The following is a 24,490-nucleotide window of genomic DNA, read 5'->3' as shown; positions in this document are numbered from 1 at the left end:
AGGACAACATTACATCTCTGTTAGGGCCCTGTGCTATAGGACAGAGACAACATTACATCTACTGTTAGGGCCCTGTGCTATAGGACGGAGGACAACATTACATCTACTGTTAGGGCCCTGTGCTATAGGACGGAGGACAACATTACATCTCCTGTTAGGGCCCTGTGCTATAGGACAGAGGACAACATTACATCTCTGTTAGGGCCCTGTGCTATAGGACGGAGGACAACATTACATCTCCTGTTAGGGCCCTGTGCTATAGGACGGAGGACAACATTACATCTCTGTTAGGGCCTGTGCTATAGGACAGAGGACAACAACATTCTCTGTTAGGGCCCTGTGCTATAGGACGGAGGACAACATTACATCTCTGTTAGGGCCCTGTGCTATAGGACGGAGGACAACATTACATCTCCTGTTAGGGCCCTGTGCTATAGGACAGAGGACAACATTACATCTCCTGTTAGGGCCCTGTGCTATAGGACGGAGGACAACATTACATCTCTGTTAGGGCCCTGTGCTATAGGACGGAGGACAACATTACATCTACTGTTAGGGCCTGTGCTATAGGACGGAGGACAACATTACATCTCCTGTTAGGGCCCTGTGCTATAGGACAGAGTACAACATTACATCTCTGTTAGGGCCCGTGCTATAGGACGGAGGACAACATTACATCTCCTGTTAGGGCCCTGTGCTATAGGACAGAGTACAACATTACATCTCCTGTTAGGGCCCTGTGCTATAGGACGGAGGACAACATTACATCTCTGTTAGGGCCCTGTGCTATAGGACGGAGGACAACATTACATCTCCTGTTAGGGCCCTGTGCTATAGGACAGAGTACAACATTACATCTCCTGTTAGGGCTGTGCTATAGGACGGAGGACAACATTATTACTGTTAGGGCCCTGTGCTATAGGACAGAGGACAACATTACATCTCCTGTTAGGGCCCTGTGCTATAGGACGGAGGACAACATTACATCTCTGTTAGGGCCCTGTGCTATAGGACAGAGGACAACATTACATCTCCTGTTAGGGCCCTGTGCTATAGGACGGAGGACAACATTACATCTCCTGTTAGGGCCCTGTGCTATAGGACAGAGGACAACATTACATCTCCTGTTAGGGCCCTGTGCTATAGGACGGAGGACAACATTACATCTCCTGTTAGGGCCCTGTGCTATAGGACGGAGGACAAATTACATCTCTGTTAGGGCCTGTGCTATAGGACAGGAGGACAACATTACATCTCTGTTAGGGCCCTGTGCTATAGGACGGAGGACAACATTACATCTCCTGTTAGGGCCCTGTGCTATAGGACGGAGGACAACATTACATCTCTGTTAGGGCCCTGTGCTATAGGACGGAGGACAACATTACATCTCTGTTAGGCCCTGTGCTATAGGACAGAGGACAACATTACATCTCTGTTAGGGCCCTGTGCTATAGGACAGAGTACAACATTACATCTACTGTTAGGGCCCTGTGGTATAGGACAGAGTACATTACATCTACTGTTAGGGCCCTGTGCTATAGGACGGAGGACAACATTACATCTTACCCCTTACCACTTGACCTACTGTTAGGGCCTGTGCTATAGGACGGAGGACAACATTACATCTACTGTTAGGGCCCTGTGCTATAGGACAGAGTACAACATTACATCTCCTGTTAGGGCCTGTGCTATAGGACAGAGTACAACATTACATCCTGTTAGGGCCCTGTGCTATAGGACGGAGGACAACATTACATCTCCTGTTAGGGCCCTGTGCTATAGGACAGAGTACAACATTACATCTACTGTTAGGGCCCTGTGCTATAGGACGGAGGACAACATTACATCTCCTGTTAGGGCCCTGTGCTATAGGACGGAGGACAACATTACATCTACTGTTAGGGCCCTGTGCTATAGGACGGAGGACAACATTACATCTCTGTTAGGGCCCTGTGCTATAGGACGGAGGACAACATTACATCTCCTGTTAGGGCCCTGTGCTATAGGACGGAGGACAACATTACATCTCTGTTAGGGCCCTGTGCTATAGGACAGAGTACAAATTACATCTCCTGTTAGGGCCTGTGCTATAGGACAGAGGACAACATTACATCTCCTGTTAGGGCCTGTGCTATAGGACGGAGGACAACATTACATCTCCTGTCTAGGGCTCTGTGCTATAGGACAGAGTACAACATTACATCTCCTGTTAGGGCCCTGTGCTATAGGACGGAGGACAACATTACATCTCCTGTTAGGGCTCTGTGCTATCGGACGGAGGACAACATTACATCTCCTGTTAGGGCCTGTGCTATAGGACAGAGTACAACATTACATCTCCTGTCCTAGGCGCTCTGTGCTATACGGATGCGAGGACAACATTACTTCTCCTGGTTAGGGCCCCTGTGCTATAGGACAGACGTAAACATTACATCTCCTGTTAGGGCCCTGTGTATATCGGACGGAGGACAACCATTACAATCTCCTGTGTAAGGGCCTGTGCTACTAGAGGACAGAGTACACCGACATTCACATATCCTGTTAGGGCCTCGTGCTATACGGACGGAGGACAAACAGTTAACATCTCCCTGTTAGGCCCTGTGCTATAGGACAGAGTACAACATTACATCTCCTTTAGGGCCTGTGCTATTAGGACGAGTACAAATTACATCTCCTGTAGGGCCTGTGCTATAGGACGGAGGACAACATTACATCTCCTGTTAGGGGCCCTGTGCTATAGGAAGAGTGACAAATTACATCTCCTGTTAGGGCCTGTGCTATAGGACGGAGGACAACATTACATCTCCTGTTAGGGCCCTGTGCTATAGGACGGAGGACAACATTACATCTCCTGTTAGGGCCTGTGCTATAGGACAGAGTACAACATTACTTCCCTGTTTATAGGACTACAACATTATCTCCGTTAGGGCTCTGTGCTATAGGACGGAGGACAACATTACATCTCCTGTTAGGGCCTGTGCTATAGGACAGAGTACAACATTACATCTCCTGTTAGGGCCCTGTGCTATAGGACGGAGGACAACATTACATCTCCTGTTAGGGCCCTGTGCTATAGGACAGAGGACAACATTACATCTCCTGTTAGGGCCCTGTGCTATAGGACGGAGGACAACATTACATCTACTGTTAGGGCCCTGTGCTATAGGACAGAGTACAACATTACATCTCCTGTTAGGGCCCTGTGCTATAGGACAGAGTACAACATTACATCTACTGTTAGGGCCCTGTGCTATAGGACGGAGAAACATTACATCTCCTGTTAGGGCTCTGTGCTATAGGACGGAGGACAACATTACATCTCTGTTAGGGCCCTGTGCTATAGGACAGAGGACAACATTACATCTCTGTTAGGGCTCTGTGCTATAGGACGGAGGACAACATTACATCTCCTGTTAGGGCCCTGTGCTATAGGACAGAGGACAACATTACATCTACTGTTAGGGCCCTGTGCTATAGGACGGAGGACAACATTACATCTCCTGTTAGGGCCCTGTGCTATAGGACGGAGGACAACATTACATCTGCTGTTAGGGCCCTGTGCTATAGGACGGAGGACAACATTACATCTCCTGTTAGGGCCCTGTGCTATAGGACGGAGGACAACATTACATCTACTGTTAGGGCCCTGTGCTATAGAACAGAGGACAACATTACATCTACTGTTAGGTCCCTGTGCTATAGGACAGAGGACAACATTACATCTACTGTTAGGGTCCTGTGCTATAGGACAGAGGACAACATTACATCTGCTGTTAGGTCCCTGTGCTATAGGACAGAGGACAACATTACATCTACTGTTTAGGGCCCTGTGCTATAGGACGGAGGACAACATTACATCTTCTGTTAGGGCCCTGTGCTATAGGACGGAGGACAACATACATCTGCTGTTAGGGCCTGTGCTATAGGATGGAGGACAACATTACATCTGCTGTTAGGGCCCTGTGCTATAGGACGGAGGACAAACATTACATCTCCTGTTAGGGCCCTGTGCTATAGGACGGAGGACAACATTACATCTCCTGTTAGGGCCCTGTGCTATAGGACAGAGGACAACATGCATCTACTGTTAGGGCCCTGTGCTATAGGACGGAGGACAACATTACATCTACTGTTAGGGCCCTGTGCTATAGGACAGAGGACAACATTACATCTGCTGTTAGGGCCCCTGTGCTATAGGACGGAGGACAACATTACATCTACTGTTAGGGCCCTGTGCTATAGGACGGAGGACAACATTACATCTACTGTTAGGGCCCTGTGCTATAGGACAGAGTACAACATTACATCTACTGTTAGGGCCCTGTGCTATAGGACGGAGGACAACATTACATCTACTGTTAGGGCCCTGTGCTATAGGATGGAGGACAACATTACATCTACTGTTAGGGCCCTGTGCTATAGGATGGAGGACAACATTACATCTACTGTTAGGGCCTGTGCTATAGGACAGAGTACAACATTACATCTACTGTTAGGGCCCTGTGCTATAGGACGGAGGACAACATTACATCTACTGTTAGGGGCCCTGTGCTATAGGATGGAGGACACATTACATCTACTTTTAGGGCCCTGTGCTATAGGACAGAGGACAACATTACATCTACTGTTAGGGCCCTGTGCTATAGGACAGAGGACAACATTACATATACTGTTAGGGCCCTGTGCTATAGGACAGAGGACAACATTACATCTACTGTTAGGGCCCTGTGCAAACACGTGACATGCCTGGATTTGAACCTTTTCTTAAAGCTTTTCATCAAACTGTCCCTTTTTGTTTTATCCTGCTTTCATTTTTAGTGTAATTTCTGGAGAAGGTTTAAAACACGGGATCAAATGTTTCTGTCACATGACCAAGTTGTGTTACACACTAACAGAGCGTGTTAAGTGTTACGTGTTGTATACAGAGGGAAACAGCTGATCAACGTGCACAAGAATACACACCATAAGACACAACTTATCATTCAAACACACACACACAGACACACACACTCGCTGACCTTGAACGTCTCCATCCAGCGTGGTTGTTTGACCTGGTAGTAGATGACAGATCTGTAGTCGTTGAGCGGTCGATCCCCCGCTCCCAGACAGATAGAGTTCTACAGGACAAAACAGAAAGAGAGAGAGAGACGACAGAAAGAGAGAGAGAGATATTAGAGAGAGAGAGAAGAGGAAAATCAATTCAACTAACCCACATCAACCTAGATACTGTACATCCAACCTAATCTTGGTTAACCCAGAACTAAAGTCTTGCGTAATTGGTCAGATGCTATTTAATTTTACCTTTATTTAACCAGGCAAGTCAGTTAAGAACAAATTCTTATTTTCAATGACGGCCTAGGAACAGTGGGTTAACTGCCTGTTCAGGGGCAGAACGACAGATTTGTACCTTGTCAGCTCGGAGGTTTGAACTTGCAACCTTCTGGTTACTAGTCCAACGCTCGAACCACTAGGCTACACTGCCGCCCCCGATGAAGTTCTGGGTCCATACGTGTTAAGAACTGTGAGGAAGAGCTCCACCCTCTCTCTCTACATGTTACGGGCCGAATGTCCCCTCCCCTTCAGATGTTCCGAAGATGCTAAAAAAAATTGATTTGTCCAAATAACCAGGAACAAAAAGTAACGGAAGTGCTGCTACTGATCTCATGCATCGTGTTGTATCAAGACAGATCCATGTATCTTAGCGTGGTCTGTCCACAACAGATTACATCTAACCCAACAACTCAGAACCATATGACATCCAATACAAAGGATAATACAGCGCTGAAACAGTATCCCTGTTCGCCCACCTCCAGATGACCCCCCCCAACTCACCGACACAATCTTGCCCTCCTCGTCACACACCATCATGATAACCTCCATGTTCTTCTGGCTGGTCTTGTTGTACTTGTCAAAGTCCCCGCCCACAGCGTCAGGTAGATGTCGTTGCGGATGTCCCCCGGCATGATGATCTCTGGGAAGCCCAGTTTACGGGCCACCACCGTGCTGCGGTCCACCAGGTGGGGATACTCCTTACGGATCTGGACGATGTCACCCACCAGGGCCTTCATCGTCACCCATAGACCTGGAGGGAGGACGGAGTAGGGTAAAGATGCCTCTGGACACTGATCTTGGGTCAGTTTTGCATTACCTACACCAATGGTTAGGATTGGGGGAGGGGAAGGTGCTGCTAGATCTGTACCTAGGGGATAAGGGGAAACTTCACCCCGTAGTGGGGAGGATAGAGGACCAAGCATTGATAATGCAGTGGTTGTTGGCACAATAGCAAGTGTTTCCATGAGTGTGAGGTGAGATGTTCTACCTTGTCCTCCACTGTCTCCTCGTGACGCTGTCACCTTGTTCAGCAGGGGGTGAAGGAAGTCATTCTCTGCCACGACCCTGCACCCCCCCCACATACACACACATTTAAACTACATGACAACAACTAAAATAGGTAGGGATGGAGGGAGAGAGGAGGGAGGAGAGGGTGAAGCAGGGAGGACTTACGGAAAGAAAGGGATGAAATGCTGCTTCTCCTCATCACACTCTATCTTTCCTTTGATGATATCACTGATGTCCATCACTGCAGACAGGAATAAATGTAATGTAGTGTTTTATTAAGAATGACCTCTCAGGTTATTTGACATTTTCTTTGATCCACTTAGTAAACAATATTCAATATTCAAACTGTGACCAGCATCCGTGGATCCCAATTCAAAATGTTGTTAACACTGCCCCCTGCCCCCTGCCCCATGCCCACTGCCCCCATGCCACTGCCCCCTGCCCACTGCCCACTGCCCCATGCCCACTGCCCCATGCCCACTGCCCATTGTGCCATGCCCACTGCCCCATGCCCACTGCCCACTGTGCCATGCCCCATGCCCACTGCCCACTGCCCACTGTGCCATGCCCCATGCCCACTGCCCACTGTGCCATGCCCACTGTCCCATGCCCACTGCCCCCTGCCCCCTGCCCACTGTCCACTGCCCACTGTGCCATGCCCACTGCCCCATGCCCACTGCCCCCTGCCCACTGTGCCATGCCCACTGCCCCATGCCCACTGCCCCATGCCCACTGCCCCATGCCCACTGCCCACTGCCACATGCCCACTGCCCACTGCCCCATGCCCACTGCCCACTGCCCCATGCCCACTGCCTCATGCCCACTGCCACATGCCCACTGCCCCCCTGCCCACTGTGCCATGCCCACTGCCCCATGCCCACTGCCCCATGCCCACTGCCCACTGCACATGCCCACTGCCCACTGCCCCATGCCCACTGCCCCATGCCCACTGCCTCATGCCCACTGCCACATGCCCACTGCCCCATGCCCACTGCCCCATGCCCACTGCCCCATGCCCACTGCCCCATGCCCACTGCCCCCTGCCCACTGTGCCACGCCCACTGCCCCATGCCCACTGCCCCCATGCCCACTGCCCCATGCCCACTGCGCCATGCCCACTGCCCCATGCCCACTGCCACTGCCCCATGCCCACTGCCCACTGCCCCATGCCCACTGCCCCATGCCCACTGCCACATGCCCACTGCCCCATGCCCACTGTGCCATGCACACTGCCCCCATGCCCACTGCCCCATGCCCACTGCCCCGTGCCACATGCCCACTGCCACATGCCAATGCCCCATGCCCACTTCCCACTGCCACATGCCCACTGCCACATGTCCACTTCCCACTGCCCATGCCCACTGCCCACTGCCCCATGCCCACTACCCCATGCCCACTACCCCATGCCCACTGCCCCATGCCCACTACCCCATGCCCACTACCCCATGCCCACTGCCCCACTGTCCCATGCCCACTGCCCCATGCCCACTGCCCCATGCCCACTGCCCCATGCCCACTACCCCATGCCCACTGCCCATGCCCACTGCCCCATGCCCACTGCCCACTGCCCCATGCCACTGCCCCATGCCCACTGCCCACTGCCCACTGCCCCATGCCCACTGCCCCACTGCCCCATGCCCACTGCCCACTGCCCACTACCCCATTGCCCACTACCCCATGCCCACTACCCCATGCCCACTGCCCCATGCCCACTGCCCCATGTCCACTACCCCCATGCCCACTACCCCATGCCCACTGCCCCATGCCCACTACCCCATGCCATACACTAGTACCTACCTGCCACTCCAAAGGGCCTGCGGAGGCCCTGGGTACACTTCTTGGTGTTGGTCTCCTTCAGTTCCATACGACCCACTCTCACTATCTGACAGATCAGGTAGATCTTCTCTCTGTTCAAGTCCTTATTACCCAAGTCCTGGAGGAAGGGAGGGAGGTTTTCAAAATCAAAAACATGATTTATATGCACAGAGCATACATTTACTGAATTAACATTTCTCAACTGGTGGGTTGTGATTTCCCCTCCCGCAATTGGAATATTGATGCAACCTGGTTAAATTTGGGTCATGAGGCAAACCCAGTTGAGAGCCACTGACCTAAATTATTTGATGGCACCTCAATAACTGGATACGGACAAGAAATGCATCAAACAGTGCTCTCTAGTGGTAACTTACTGTAAAGACCACCTTCAAGTTGTTCAGCATTTCAACCTCCCTAGGAAAGCCTTTACTGCCCCAGCGAACCAGGTAGTTCTCACTGCAGAGGGAGGCCATGGAACGGATTAACAAGAAGCAGAAACAATTAATACACACTCAAAAGGAATCTTAAAAGGATACTCCGGGAATTTGTCAATGAGGCCAGTTAGAGAAACTCACGGATACCATGTTTATGTCTCTGCATCCAGTATGAATGAAGTCGCTAACTAGCATTAGCTCAATGACTGGAAGTCTATGGTATATACTATGGTATCTACTGTACTAGCATGGTAGCAGTCACCATAGACATCCAGTCATTGCGCTAACACCAGTTACCAATTGCGATAACACTAGCTGGCAACTTCCCTCAAGTTGCAAGCAAATGGCTTCCATGAGTTCACCTGACTCTGGGGGAGTAAATAAAGGGCTTCATTGCCAAAGTCCTGAAGTATCCTTTCAACGCATCATCCACTGATAGAAATGCTCATATGGGATGAAATTCACAGAAAAATAAATGTACATAGGGCCTCCATAGCGACTGGGATGCTTTATAATACGTTGCTTTCTCCTAAATATAAGTCTTCTTGGCCAGCAGAGACTGACTGACTATCAATCTGCTTAAAGTGTACAGTGGGGGATATGTTGCTAAGCTTTCCAAAGCTGACACCTTCCCAAAATATCCCTGTCACAGTTTGACAGAAGGAGGCCTTCAGGCACTGTGGCCACGATGGAGAATGTCACATACCAGCCGTAATACTCTGGCATGGATGAGAGAGGAAGGAGAGCCTAGATCTGTCGCTCTGACAGTAATAGACAGATATCACCATTAGCTGTCAGTCAAGCATTGCCTCTCTATTTTCTGAATTTCTACCATGATATTTAAATAGTATGTACATTAGGTTGCCTAGTATGTACATTAGGCAACCATGTTGAGAACAGGGGAAACTGTGGCTAAGGGGAAGAGAGGAAGAGAAAAGGACTGAGAGAGAAAGACAGCTATCAACATTCCTGGTGTCAGAGCTCTGACAGCTGCCAGTCAAGCTCTGCCTTTCCATGTGCAGCCTTCTGTGTTGATCAGTAACTGTGACTAAAGTACAGGAATAAAAACATATATGGAAAATGGGGGGGTGGGGTAAGAAAAGAGGAGAAAGAGAGCTGGGAGAGAGCTGAGGAGAGAGAGAGAAACAGGGAGATGTGGAGAAGAGGAGAAAGAGAAGTCGGAGAGAGCTGAGGAGAGAAAGAGAAACAGGGAGATGTGGAGAAGAGGAGAAAGAGAAGTCGGAGAGGGCTGAGGAGAGAGAGAGAAACAGCGAGATGTGGAGAAGAGGAGAAAGAGAAGTCGGAGAGGGCTGAGGAGAGAGAGAGAAACAGGGAGATGTGGAGAAGAGGAGAAAGAGAAGTCGGAGAGAGCTGAGGAGAGAGAGAGAAACAGGGAGATGTGGAGAAGAGGAGAAAGAGAAGTCAGAGAGGGCTGAGGAGAGAGAGAGAAACAGGGAGATGTGGAGAAGAGGAGAAAGAGAAGTCGGAGAGAGCTGAGGAGAGAGAGAGAAACAGGGAGAAGAGGAGAAAGAGAAGTCGGAGAGAGCTGAGGAGAGAGAGAGAAACAGGGAGATGTGGAGAAGAGGAGAAAGAGAAGTCGGAGAGAGCTGAGGAGAGAGAGAAACAGAGATGTGGAGAAGAGGAGAAAGAGAAGTGGGAGAGGGCTGAGGAGAGAGAGAGAAACAGGGAGATGTGGAGAAGAGGAGAAAGAGAAGTGGGAGAGGGCTGAGGAGAGAGAGAAAGGCAGGATGAACGAAGCAGAGATGTAAAAAGAGGGCAGGATAGAGTGATGTTTAAAAAGAGACCTGATGATGGTCTGCTTGTTGGGGTCGTAGAGGGACATGAAGAGTTCAGAATCCTCTCCGATCCGACAGACAAAGTTCCGGACAAAGACATAGAGGCTGTGAGTGGGAGAGGACTGGATCCGGGCCGAGATTACTGAGTGGTCCGTCTGAATGTTGGACTACAGAAGAGAGAGTGAGAGAGAGAGAGAGAGAGAGAGAGAGAGAGAGAGGGAGAGAAGGCTACACTCCTAAAATACAGTGCATGACCATTATGTTCTTTCCATTACTCTGTCAACTCTCTCAATCTTACTCCAGTCACTATTCTCCCAATTTCAACCCTGTTAGCCCTGTCAACCATGTTCTGTTAGCTGTCTTTGTTCCTCTCTTACTCTCTGTCTGACCTGTTCCTCTTTGATGCGTTCGTTGATCTTGGTGGTGGCGTCTTGGTGGGCTCGGAACAGGCTAATCACGCTGGCGTTTTCCGGGTCCAGCATGTTCCCGTTCACATCCCGCACCACCAGGTCCAACTCCAAGATCCTGGAAGAGAGGAAGGGGGAGGAGGAGGAGGAGATTATGGAAGAGAGAGAAAGATTTCTCCCTCGGCCAGATACAGAGATGGAGTTCCTCAAATGAGAATGATCTATTTCAGTGATTCAGTAGGGGTTTTATGGGCCATACTTGTTGCCATAGTCGATCTTGGAGGTGACTTTCTGTTTGAGCTCCTTGAACTCGTCGCTAGGCAACGTGCCAGACAAGAGCTGGGAACGCCATTCCATCAAATCCCACATCAGCCCTTGGACCTGCACCACACGGTTCTTCTTATTGGCCTAGGGAGAGAGATACCTTGTTACACACACACGTGCACTTACACATATACCAAACACACACACACACAAAGTGTGGAGTGTTTACCACGTAGAGCTGTTTCCAGATGCTTCCCCACTCCCTCAGAGTGGTGGTCACCTCCTTCACTAGGGGCATCTCTGCTGACAACACCACCTCCTGATCCCTGTGGAAGAAATACCACATATTACTGACACGCACGCACGCACACACACACACACACACACACGCGCATGCACGCACGCACGCACACACACACACACACACACACACACACACACACACACACACACACACACACACACACACACACACACATCACTCACCCTCGCTTTTCAATGATGACCTTCCTCAGCTGCACAATGCTGGATGGGAACGCGCCCTGAATATATGGAGGGAGAGAGGAGATAGAGGAGGGAGGCAGGTAGAGAGGGAGAGAGGTAGATAGAGAGAGGGGAGAGAGGTAGATGGAGAGAGGTAGATAGAGAGAGGAGAGAGAGGTAGATGGAGAGAGGTAGATAGAAAAAGGGGAGAGAGGTAGATAGAGAGAGGGGAGAGAGGAGATAGAGGTAGATAGAGAGAGGGGAGAGAGGAGAGAGAGGTAGATGGAGAGAGGTAGATAGAGAGAGGAGAGAGAGGTAGATAGAGAGAGGGGAGAGAGGAGAGAGAGGTAGATAGAGAGAGGGGAGAGAGGAGAGAGAGGTAGATGGAGAGAGGTAGATAGAGAGAGGAGAGAGGTAGATAGAGAGAGGGGAGAGAGGTAGATGGAGAGAGGTAGATAGAGAGAGGAGAGAGAGGTAGATGGAGAGAGGTAGATAGAAAAAGGGGAGAGAGGTAGATAGAGAGAGGGGAGAGAGGAGAGAGAGGTAGATAGAGAGAGGAGAGAGAGGTAGATGGAGAGAGGTAGATAGAGAGAGGAGAGAGAGGTAGATAGAGAGAGGGGAGAGAGGAGAGAGAGGTAGATAGAGAGAGGGGAGAGAGGAGAGAGAGGTAGATGGAGAGAGGTAGATAGAGAGAGGAGAGAGGTAGATAGAGAGAGGGGAGAGAGGAGAGAGGGGTAGATAGAGGGGAGAGAGAGAGAGAGAGTAGATAGAGAGAGGGAGAGAGGAGAGAGAGGGAGATAGAGAGGGAGAGAGGAGAGAGAGGTAGATAGGGAGAGGGGAGAGAGGAGAGAAAGGTAGATAGAGAGAGGGGAGAGAGGAGGGAGGCAGGTAGAGAAGGAGGGAGAGCAGAGGGTGGGAGGTAGAGAGTGAAGGAGAGAAGGGGGGGGGTAGAGGGGATGGAGAGAGAGTATGTAGAGAGATACTTTGTTCAAATCCAAACAAACTATCCTGTCATCAATTGATCAGCTGTGTCTTACCTGTCGATCATTGTTCCTGACCAGGTAGCCTTTTATACCAGCCTGCAACCAGAGAAACAGGGTACAGTCACAACACAGGGTACAGTCACAACACAGGGGTACAGTCAAACACAGGATACAGACACATCACAGGGTACAGTCAACACAGGATACAGACACATCACAGGGTACAGTCAAACACAGGATACAGACACATCACAGGGTACAGTCAAACACAGGATACAGACACATCACAGGGTACAGTCAAACACAGGATACAGACACATCACAGGGTACAGTCACATCACAGGATACAGTCACAACACAGGGTACAGTCACATCACAGGATACAGACACATCACAGGGTACAGTCACATCACAGGGTACAGTCAAACACAGGATACAGACACATCACAGGGTACAGTCAAACACAGGATACAGACACATCACAGGGTACAGTCAAACACAGGATACAGACACAACACAGGGTACAGTCACATCACAGGATACAGACACATCACAGGGTACAGTCACATCACAGGATACAGTCACAACACAGGGTACAGTCACATCACAGGATACAGACACATCACAGGGTACAGTCACATCACAGGGTACAGTCAAACACAGGATACAGACACATCACAGGGTACAGTCAAACACAGGATACAGTCACATCACAGGGTACAGTCAAACACAGGATACAGACACATCACAGGGTACAGTCAAACACAGGATACAGACACATCACAGGGTACAGTCAAACACAGGATACAGACACATCACAGGGTACAGTCAAACACAGGATACAGACACATCACAGGGTACAGTCAAACACAGGATACAGACACATCACAGGGTACAGTCAAACACAGGATACAGACACAACACAGGGTACAGTCACATCACAGGATACAGACACACCACAGGGTACAGTCACAACACAGGGTACAGTCACAACAAAGGATACAGTCACAACACAGGATATAGTCACAAGACAGGATACAGTCACAACACAGGGTACAGTCACAACACAGGGTACAGTCAAAACACATGATACAGTCACAACACAGGATACAGTCACAACACAGGGTACAGTCACAACACAGGATACAGTCACAACACAGGGTACAGTCACAACACAGGATACCGTCACAACACAGGATACAGTCACAACACAGGATACAGTCACAATATAGGATACAGTCACAAAACAGGATACAGTCACAACACAGGATAAAGTCACAACACAGGATAAAGTCACACAACTGGGTACAGTCACAACACAGGGTACAGTCACAACACAGGATACAGTCACAACATAGAGTACAGTCACAACACAGGGTACAGTCACAACACAGGGTACAGTCAAACACAGGATACAGACACATCACAGGGTACAGTCAAACACAGGATACAGACACATCACAGGGTACAGTCAAACACAGGATACAGACACATCACAGGGTACAGTCAAACACAGGATACAGACACATCACAGGGTACAGTCAAACACAGGATACAGACACATCACAGGGTACAGTCACATCACAGGGTACAGTCAAACACAGGATACAGACACATCACAGGGTACAGTCAAACACAGGATACAGACACATCACAGGGTACAGTCAAACACAGGATACAGACACAACACAGGGTACAGTCACATCACAGGATACAGACACATCACAGGGTACAGTCACATCACAGGATACAGTCATAACACAGGGTACAGTCACATCACAGGATACAGACACATCACAGGGTACAGTCACATCACAGGGTACAGTCAAACACAGGATACAGACACATCACAGGGTACAGTCAAACACAGGATACAGTCACATCACAGGGTACAGTCAAACACAGGATACAGACACATCACAGGGTACAGTCAAACACAGGATACAGACACAACACAGGGTACAGTCAAACACAGGATACAGACACATCACAGGGTACAGTCAAACACAGGATACAGACACATCACAGGGTACAGTCACATCACAGGATACAGTCACAACACAGGGTACAGTCAAACACAGGATACAGACATATCACAGGGTACAGTCAAACACAGGATACAGACACATCACATGGTACAGTCACAACACAGGATACAGTCACAACACAGGACACAGTCACATCACAGGGTACAGTCACAACACAGGATACAGACACATCACAGGATACAGACACATCACAGGGTACAGACACATCACAGGATACAGACACATCACAGGGTACAGTCAAACACAGGATACAGTCACAACACAGGGTACAGTCAAACACAGGATACAGTCACAACACAGGGTATAGTCAAACACAGGATACAGTCACAACACAGGGTACAGTCACAACACAGGACACAGTCAAACACAGGATACAGACACATCACAGGGTACAGTCAAACACAGGATACAGACACATCACAGGGTACAGTCAAACACAGGATACAGACACATCACAGGGTACAGTCACATCACAGGATACAGTCACAACACAGGGTACAGTCAAACACAGGATACAGACATATCACAGGGTACAGTCAAACACAGGATACAGACACATCACATGGTACAGTCACAACACAGGATACAGTCACAACACAGGACACAGTCACATCACAGGGTACAGTCACAACACAGGATACAGACACATCACAGGATACAGACACATCACAGGGTACAGACACATCACAGGATACAGACACATCACAGGGTACAGTCAAACACAGGATACAGTCACAACACAGGGTACAGTCAAACACAGGATACAGTCACAACACAGGGTATAGTCAAACACAGGATACAGTCACAACACAGGGTACAGTCACAACACAGGACACAGTCACATCACAGGGTACAGTCACAACACAGGGTACAGTCACAACACAGGACACAGTCACATCACAGGGTACAGTCACAACACAGGGTACAGTCACAACAAAGGATACAGTCACAACACAGGATATAGTCACAAGTCAGGATACAGTCACAACACATGATACAGTCACAACACATGATACAGTCACAACACAGGGTACAGTCACAACACAGGGTACAGTCACAACAAAGGATACAGTCACAACACAGGATATAGTCACAAGTCAGGATACAGTCACAACACAGGATACAGTCAAACACAGGATACAGACACATCACAGGGTACAGTCACAACACAGGATACAGTCACAAGACAGAATACAGTCTTAACACAGAATAAAGTCACAACACAGGGTACAGTCACAACAAAGGATACAGTCACAACACAGGATACAGACACATCACAGGGTACAGTCAAACACAGGATACAGACACATCACAGGGTACAGTCACATCACAGGATACAGTCACAACACAGGGTACAGTCACATCACAGGATACAGACACATCACAGGGTACAGTCACATCACAGGGTACAGTCAAACACAGGATACAGACATATCACATGGTATAGTCAAACACAGGATACAGACACATCACATGGTACAGTCACAACACAGGATACAGTCACAACACAGGACACAGTCACATCACAGGGTACAGTCACAACACAGGATACAGACACATCACAGGATACAGACACATCACAGGGTACAGACACATCACAGGATACAGACACATCACAGGGTACAGTCAAACACAGGATACAGTCACAACACAGGGTACAGTCAAACACAGGATACAGTCACAACACAGGGTATAGTCAAACACAGGATACAGTCACAACACAGGGTACAGTCACAACACAGGACACAGTCACATCACAGGGTACAGTCACAACACAGGGTACAGTCACAACACAGGACACAGTCACATCACAGGGTACAGTCACAACACAGGGTACAGTCACAACAAAGGATACAGTCACAACACAGGATATAGTCACAAGTCAGGATACAGTCACAACACAGGATACAGTCAAACACAGGATACAGACACATCACAGGGTACAGTCACAACACAGGATACAGTCACAAGACAGAATACAGTCTTAACACAGAATAAAGTCACAACACAGGGTACAGTCACAACAAAGGATACAGTCACAACACAGGATACAGTCACAAGTCAGGATACAGTCACAACACATGATACAGTCACAACACAGGATATAGTCACAACACAGAGTACAGTCAAAACACATGATACAGTCGCAACACAGGATATAGTCACAACACAGGGTACAGTCACAACACAGGGAACAGGCACAACATAGGGTACAGGCACAACATAGGGAACAGGCACAACATAGGGTACAGTAAAAAAACACAGGGTACAGTCACAATATAGGATACAGTCACAAAACAGGATACAGTCACGGAACAGGATACAGTCACAACACAGGATAAAGTCACAACACAGGATAAATTCACACCACAGGGTACAGTCACAACACAGGGTACAGTCACAACACAGGATGCAGTCACAACACAGGGTACAGTGACAACACAGGGTACAGTCACAACACAGGGTACAGTCACAACACAGGGTACAGTGACAACACAGGGTAAAGTCACAACACAGGGTACAGTCACAACACAGGATAGTCACAACACAGGGTACAGTCACAACATAGGATACAGTCGCAACACAGGATACAGTCACAACACAGGGTACAGTTACAAAACAGGAAACAGTCACAACACATGATACAGTCACAACGCAGGGTACAGTCACAACACAGTATACAGTCACATCACAGTATACAGTTACAACACAGTGTAAAGTCACAACACAGTATACAGTCACAACACAGTATACAGTTACAACACAGTGTAGAGTCACAACACAGTATACAGGCAGAACACAGGGTACAGTCACAATATAGGATACAGTCACAAAACAGGATACAGTCACAACACAGGATAAAGTCACAAAACAGGATAAAGTCACACCACCGGGTACAGTCACAACACAGGGTACAGACACAACACAGGATACAGTCAAAACATAGAGTACAGTCACAACACAGGGTACAGTCACAAAACAGGATACAGTCACAACACAGGGTAAAGTCACAACGCAGGATAGAGTCACAACACAAGGGCACAGTCAAAACACAGGATACATTCGCACCACATGATACAGTCACAACACAGTTTACAGTCACAACACAGGAAACAGTCACAACACATGATACAGTCACAACGCAGGGTACAGTCACAAGACAGAATCCAGTCACAACACAGGATACAGTCACAACACAGGGTACAGTCACAACACAGTATACAGTCACAACACAGGGTACAGTCACAACACAGTATACAGTCACAACACAGGGTAAAGTCACAACACAGTATACAGTCACAACACAGGGTACAGTCACACCACAGTGTACAGTCACAACACAGGATACAGTCACAACACAGGGTACAGTTACAAAACAGGAAACAGTCACAACACAGTATACAGTCACAACACAGTATACAGTTACAACACAGTGTAAAGTCACAACACAGTATACAGTCACAACACCGTATACAGTTACAACACAGTGTAAAGTCACAACACAGTATACAGGCAGAACACAGGGTACAGTCACAATATAGGATACAGTCACAAAACAGGATACAGTCACAACACAGGATAAAGTCACAAAACAGGATAAAGTCACACCACCGGGTACAGTCACAACACAGGGTACAGTCACAACACAGGATACAGTCAAAACATAGAGTACAGTCACAACACAGGGTACAGTCACAAAACAGGATACAGTCACAACACAGGGTAAAGTCACAACGCAGGATAGAGTCACAACACAAGGGCACAGTCAAAACACAGGATACATTCGCACCACATGATACAGTCACAACACAGTTTACAGTCACAACACAGGAAACAGTCACAACACATGATACAGTCACAACGCAGGGTACAGTCACAAGACAGAATCCAGTCACAACACAGGATACAGTCACAACACAGGGTACAGTCACAACACAGTATACAGTCACAACACAGGGTACAGTCACAACACAGTATACAGTCACAACACAGGGTAAAGTCACAACACAGTATACAGTCACAACACAGGGTACAGTCACACCACAGTGTACAGTCACAACACAGGATACAGTCACAACACAGGGTACAGTTACAAAACAGGAAACAGTCACAACACAGTATACAGTCACAACACAGTATACAGTTACAACACAGTGTAAAGTCACAACACAGTATACAGTCACAACACCGTATACAGTTACAACACAGTGTAAAGTCACAACACAGTATACAGGCAGAACACAGGGTACAGTCACAATATAGGATACAGTCACAAAACAGGATACAGTCACAACACAGGATAAAGTCACAAAACAGGATAAAGTCACACCACCGGGTACAGTCACAACACAGGGTACAGTCACAACACAGGATACAGTCAAAACATAGAGTACAGTCACAACACAGGGTACAGTCACAAAACAGGATACAGTCACAACACAGGGTAAAGTCACAACGCAGGATAGAGTCACAACACAAGGGTACAGTAAAAACACAGGATACATTCGCACCACATGATACAGTCACAACACAGTATACAGTCACAACACAGGGTACAGTCACAACACAGGATACAGTCACAACACAGGGTAAAGTCACCACACGGTACAGTCACAACACAGGGTACAGTGACAACACAGGGTACAGTCACAACACAGGGTACAGTCACAACACAGGATACAGTCACAACACAGGGTACAGTCACAACATAGGATACAGTCGCAACGCAGGATACAGTCACAACACAGGATAAAGTCACAAAAAAGGATAAAGTCACACCACCGGGTACAGTCACAACACAGGATACAGTCACAACACAGGGTACAGTCACAAAACAGGGTACAGTCGCAACACAGGATACAGTCACAACACAGGATAAAGTCACAAAACAGGATAAAGTCACACCACCGGGTACAGTCACAACACAGGGTACAGTCACACCACAGGATACAGTCACAACACAGGGTACAGTCACACCACAGGATACAGTCACAACACAGGGTACAGTCACAAAACAGGATACAGTCACAACATAGGACAACGTCACAAAACAAGATAAAGTCACACCACCGGGTACAGTCACAACACAGGGTACAGTCACAACACAGGATACAGTCACAACACAGGGTACAGTTACAAAACAGGAAACAGTCACAACACATGATACAGTCACAACGCAGGGTACAGTCACAACACAGTATACAGTCACAACACAGTATACAGTTACAACACAGTGTAAAGTCACAACACAGTATACAGTCACAACACAGGGTACAGTCACAACACAGGGTAGAGTCACAAAACAGGATAAAGTCACACCACCGGGTACAGTCACAACACAGGGTACAGTCACACCACAGGATACAGTCACAACACAGGGTACAGTCACAAAACAGGATACAGTCACAACATAGGACAACATCACAAAACAGGATACAGTCACAACACAGGATAAAGTCAAAACAGGATAAAGTCACACCACCGGGTACAGTCACAACACAGGGTACAGTCACAACACAGGATACAGTCACAACACAGGGTACAGTTACAAAACAGGAAACAGTCACAACACATGATACAGTCACAACGCAGGGTACAGTCACAACACAGTATACAGTCACAACACAGTATACAGTTACAACACAGTGTAAAGTCACAACACAGTATACAGTCACAACACAGTATACAGTTACAACACAGTGTAAAGTCACAACACAGTATACAGTCACAACACAGGGTACAGTCACAACACAGGGTAGAGTCACAAAACAGGATACCGTCGCAACACAGGATACAGTCACAACACAGGATAAAGTCACAAAACAGGAAAAAGTCACACCACCGGGTACAGTCACAACACAGGGTACAGTCACAACACAGGATACAGTCAAAACATAGCGTACAGTCACAACACAGGGTACAGTCACAAAACAGGATACAGTCACAACACAGGGTAAAGTCACAATGCAGGATAGAGTCACAACACAAGGGTACAGTCAAAACACAGGATACATTCGCACCACATGATACAGTCACAACACAGTTTACAGTCACAACACAGGGTACAGTCCCAACACAGGGTAAAGTCACAACACAGTGTACAGTCACAACACAGTGTACAGTCACAACACAGGATACAGTCACAACACAGGATACAGTCACAACACAGGGTACAGTGACAACACAGGGTACAGTCACAACACAGGATACAGTCACAACACAGGGTACAGTGACAACACAGGGTACAGTCACAACAAAGGATACAGTGACAACACAGGGTAAAGTCACAACACAGGGTACAGTCACAACACAGGATGCAGTCACAACACAGGGTACAGTGAACACAGGGTAAAGTCACAACACAGGGTACAGTCACAACACAGGGTACAGTGACAACACAGGGTACAGTCACAACACAGGGTACAGTCACACCACAGGGTACAGTGACAACACAGGGTACAGTCACAACAAAGGATACAGTGACAACACAGGGTAAAGTCACAACACAGGGTACAGTCACAACACAGGGTACAGTCACAACACAGGATACAGTCACAACACAGGGTACAGTCACAACACAGGATACAGTCACAACACAGGATACAGTCACAACACAGGGTAAAGTTTACATCCCACATTATTCCCAGTTTACATCCCACATTATTCCCAGTTTACATCCCACATTATTCCCGGTAAAACCAGTACATTCCCAGTCAGCTCCCTTACCTTCGCAGGTCTCCTGGATGTGGACTGTGTCCCCAATCTCCAGAGACAGCTGCTTCTCTCCAAGGCCAATGAAATTCCACATTACTAGGGGAGACACAGAGAGACGAGAGGGTCATACAGTGTACCGCAGAGAGAGACCCTAAAACAGAGAGAACATAACAGAAACCTATTCATTACCTTTTGTTTTCACCCTTAAGCCCAAGAAAACACTCAGACTTTATTGTTCAGGGGAGGGAGAGGATAGTATGTTGGTTTGTTTTGCTTGTTGGGGGGCGAGGTCACTGTTATTATGAGATTTATATATGCTTTTCCTCATGTTTAGATTAGATAAAGAAAAATGATATATGTTTGTACAACTGAGGAGGCTGGTGGGAGGAGCTATAGGAGGATGGGAATGGAATAAATGCAACTGAGTCAAACCCATGGTTTCATGTTTGATCCATTTTTACCATTCCAGACATTACAATGAGCCCGTCCTCCTATAGCTCCTCCCACCAGCCTCCACTGTTGCACAACTATGTCAAGAATTGTGTGACCTCTTTCTATGTCCAATATCTATGTATATCTATATATATCTATATATACACATCTTGTTTATCAGTAATAATATGGTTGTACACTGTGTTTTCTAGGTCTGTGTACACATGATGTTAGGAACACTACTGTGCTGTTGCTGTATTTATGAAACCTCATGCTACTTCCTCCCTCCTGCACTTCCTGTGTTTTCAATCTAACACGATCACAATGATACATGTTACTTTTCATATTCAATATTATTTTGCATATTGCGTCAGGTTTGAGCTATATCAAACACTCTGCTCTTTAAGGCCAAACAGGTCAATCAAGAGATTACCCATGATAAGGACAAAGCCGAAACATCTTCCCCTTCTCACGTCATCAGTTTCTAATACATGTAGAACTACTGCAGCAACTAGAAACCCTGCTCTGAAGAGCAATATGTTTCTGAAAAGTGACAGTGATAGAATCAGTCTTTCTGATTAGGAAAGGTCCGTGAGTTGAACCACTGCCATCATGTGTGAAGTGATTCCTGACAGCCATGTCATGAAGTCTGAATCAGCCATTTTGTTTCTCTCGACACAGAGGTCTATCAGTGATCTCTACCTCATGACTGTGCAGACATAGTCACACTGTCAGAGTCATACTGCTGGAGTCTGTTAGCTGACACCCGCCCACATCCTGTCATGGAGAAAGCCAGGGCGAAGGGCCATCACCCTTCTGCAAACACACACACACATGGAGGCCTACACAGGTGAGAGTGGATTACTTACCTACGCCATACCGCTCCGTGGTGGTCCTCATCCAAGGAGCCATGACTGCTTCTCTTTCCCCTCTCTCTCTCTCTCTCTCTCTTTGGGTGTCTGAGATACGTTTTCCACTCTACCTCTCACTTCTGCATTTAGTTCTGTACATGAAAGCAGAGAGCTCCTCCCCCTCTCCTTCCTTCCTCTTCTCTTTCTCCTTTCTTCGTCTCTTCACAGCTCTCACAGGGGAACTGTCGTTAGTTGTGTAGCTGTTCACTGACTGTAACTCTGCATCTGACCTCAGTCTGAACAATGAACCTGTTCTCAATGAGTGGCCAATGGGCAGCATGGCTGTTCAAATGTAAGTGAGGCAGTGGTTTAGTCTAAAGTCACAAATGATCTTATTCACTTCTTGGCCGCCTATCTGGAATCAAATGTTCAAATGCACTCTGAATGAATCTGAATAATAGACCTGTTATGTTTGATATAAGACAACACAACAGACTTGACAATCTGTTTCTGACCTTGGACTGCTCTCGTAAAAATCCCAGCTCCTCTTATTGCCCCCCTGATGGTCGGACCAGACAGATGTAACCGGTCCTGCATCTAAAGAAGCTTCTGCCATTCTACTCACTGTGGATGTAACCTACTACTAAATCATTCACTCAATATGAGTGATGGAGATGTAAAATTGATGTGTAGTTGCCTTACTTATCCAATAGAGGGTGGTAGACATCACATTTGACAAGAGGTCAAGTTATAGACTAGTTGCACAGCACAAGCAAACTTTTGCTTTTCAGAAGACACATGAGAACTCGATACCTATAAATAAATGATAAACAAACTATGGTCAAATTGACTTCTGCATAAAGCACCCAATTTAATTGAAGTGACTACTCTCGTCCACAGCATGCATCCTTGGTCCATTACACCTCAGTTGCTGTGGAAACAGAATGGACAGAGGCTATAGCAGAAGACCTCATCGTTCTAACGGACAGACGGGAAACCACGATGGGAACAAACGAAGAGACTATGTGTGTGTGTGTGTGTGTGTGTGTGTGTGTGTGTGTGTGTGTGTGTGTGTGTGTGTGTGTGTGTGTGTGTGTGTGTGTGTGTGTGTGTGTGTGTGTGTGTGTGTGTGTGTGTGTGATACGTTATCACCTTGACCTAAAAACAGGAGTGAGACAAAAACCTTGTGACTCAAGAAGAAAAGAGCATGGAGTTTACAGGTGTGTGGCGCCAGGTGGGTCTGGAGAGATGGAGGGAAACAGGTGGGCTGGAGAGAGGGAGGGAAACAGGTGGGCTGGAGAGATGGAGGGAAACAGGTGGGTCTGGAGAGATGGAGGGAAACAGGTGGGCTGGAGAGAGGGAGGGAAACAGGTGGGCTGGAGAGAGGGAGGGAAACAGGTGGGCTGGAGAGAGGGAGGGAAACAGGTGGTCTGGAGAGAGGGAGGGAAACAGGTGGGTGTGGAGAGAGGGAGGGAAACAGGTGGGTCTGGAGAGAGGGAGGAAAACAGGTGGGTGTGGATAGAGAGTGAGAGGCTGAGAGGCAGAGAGGGAGGGGGACAGGTGGGTGTGGATAGAGAGTGAGAGGCTGAGAGGCAGAGAGGGAGGGAGGGGGACAGGTGGGTGTGGATAGAGGCTGAGAGGCTGAGAGGGAGGGAGACAGGTGTGTGTGGATAGAGGCTGAGAGGCAGAGAGGGAGAGAGGGAGGGGGACAGGTGGGTGTGGAGAGAGGCAGAGAGGCAGAGAGGGAGAGAGGGAGGGAGACAGGTGGGTGTGGAGAGAGGCAGAGAGGCAGAGAGGCAGAGAGGGAGAGAGGGAGGGAGACAGGTGGGTGTGGAGAGAGGCAGAGAGGGAGAGAGGGAGGGAGACAGGTGGGTGTGGAGAGAGGCAGAGAGGGAGAGAGGGAGAGTGAAAGAGGGAGAGAGGG

At 48.0% G+C, this 24,490-nt stretch overlaps 1 protein-coding gene across 1 annotated transcript; it reads right to left on the bottom strand.

Moving 5' to 3' along the window:
- Positions 1-4,879: 4,879 nt before the first annotated feature.
- LOC109905948 (dedicator of cytokinesis protein 2) lies at positions 4,880-21,376 on the bottom strand (the record flags this gene model as incomplete). Its single annotated transcript, XM_031789980.1, is given in 14 exon segments — positions 4,880-5,117; positions 5,833-5,924; positions 5,927-6,082; positions 6,320-6,396; positions 6,505-6,580; positions 8,137-8,272; positions 8,529-8,610; positions 10,394-10,551; positions 10,762-10,909; positions 11,051-11,199; positions 11,285-11,381; positions 11,542-11,597; positions 12,576-12,617; positions 21,296-21,376. Coding segments are annotated over 14 exon segments (1,485 nt in total), but the record flags the coding sequence as incomplete, so codon positions are not given.
- Between the last annotated feature and the right edge of the window lie 3,114 nt (positions 21,377-24,490).

This window comes from Oncorhynchus kisutch, linkage group LG15, assembly GCF_002021735.2.
Source record: "Oncorhynchus kisutch isolate 150728-3 linkage group LG15, Okis_V2, whole genome shotgun sequence".
Taxonomy (NCBI): domain Eukaryota; kingdom Metazoa; phylum Chordata; class Actinopteri; order Salmoniformes; family Salmonidae; genus Oncorhynchus; species Oncorhynchus kisutch.
Note: the sequence above shows the minus strand (reverse complement) of the source record. Positions and strands in the feature narration are given on the sequence as shown.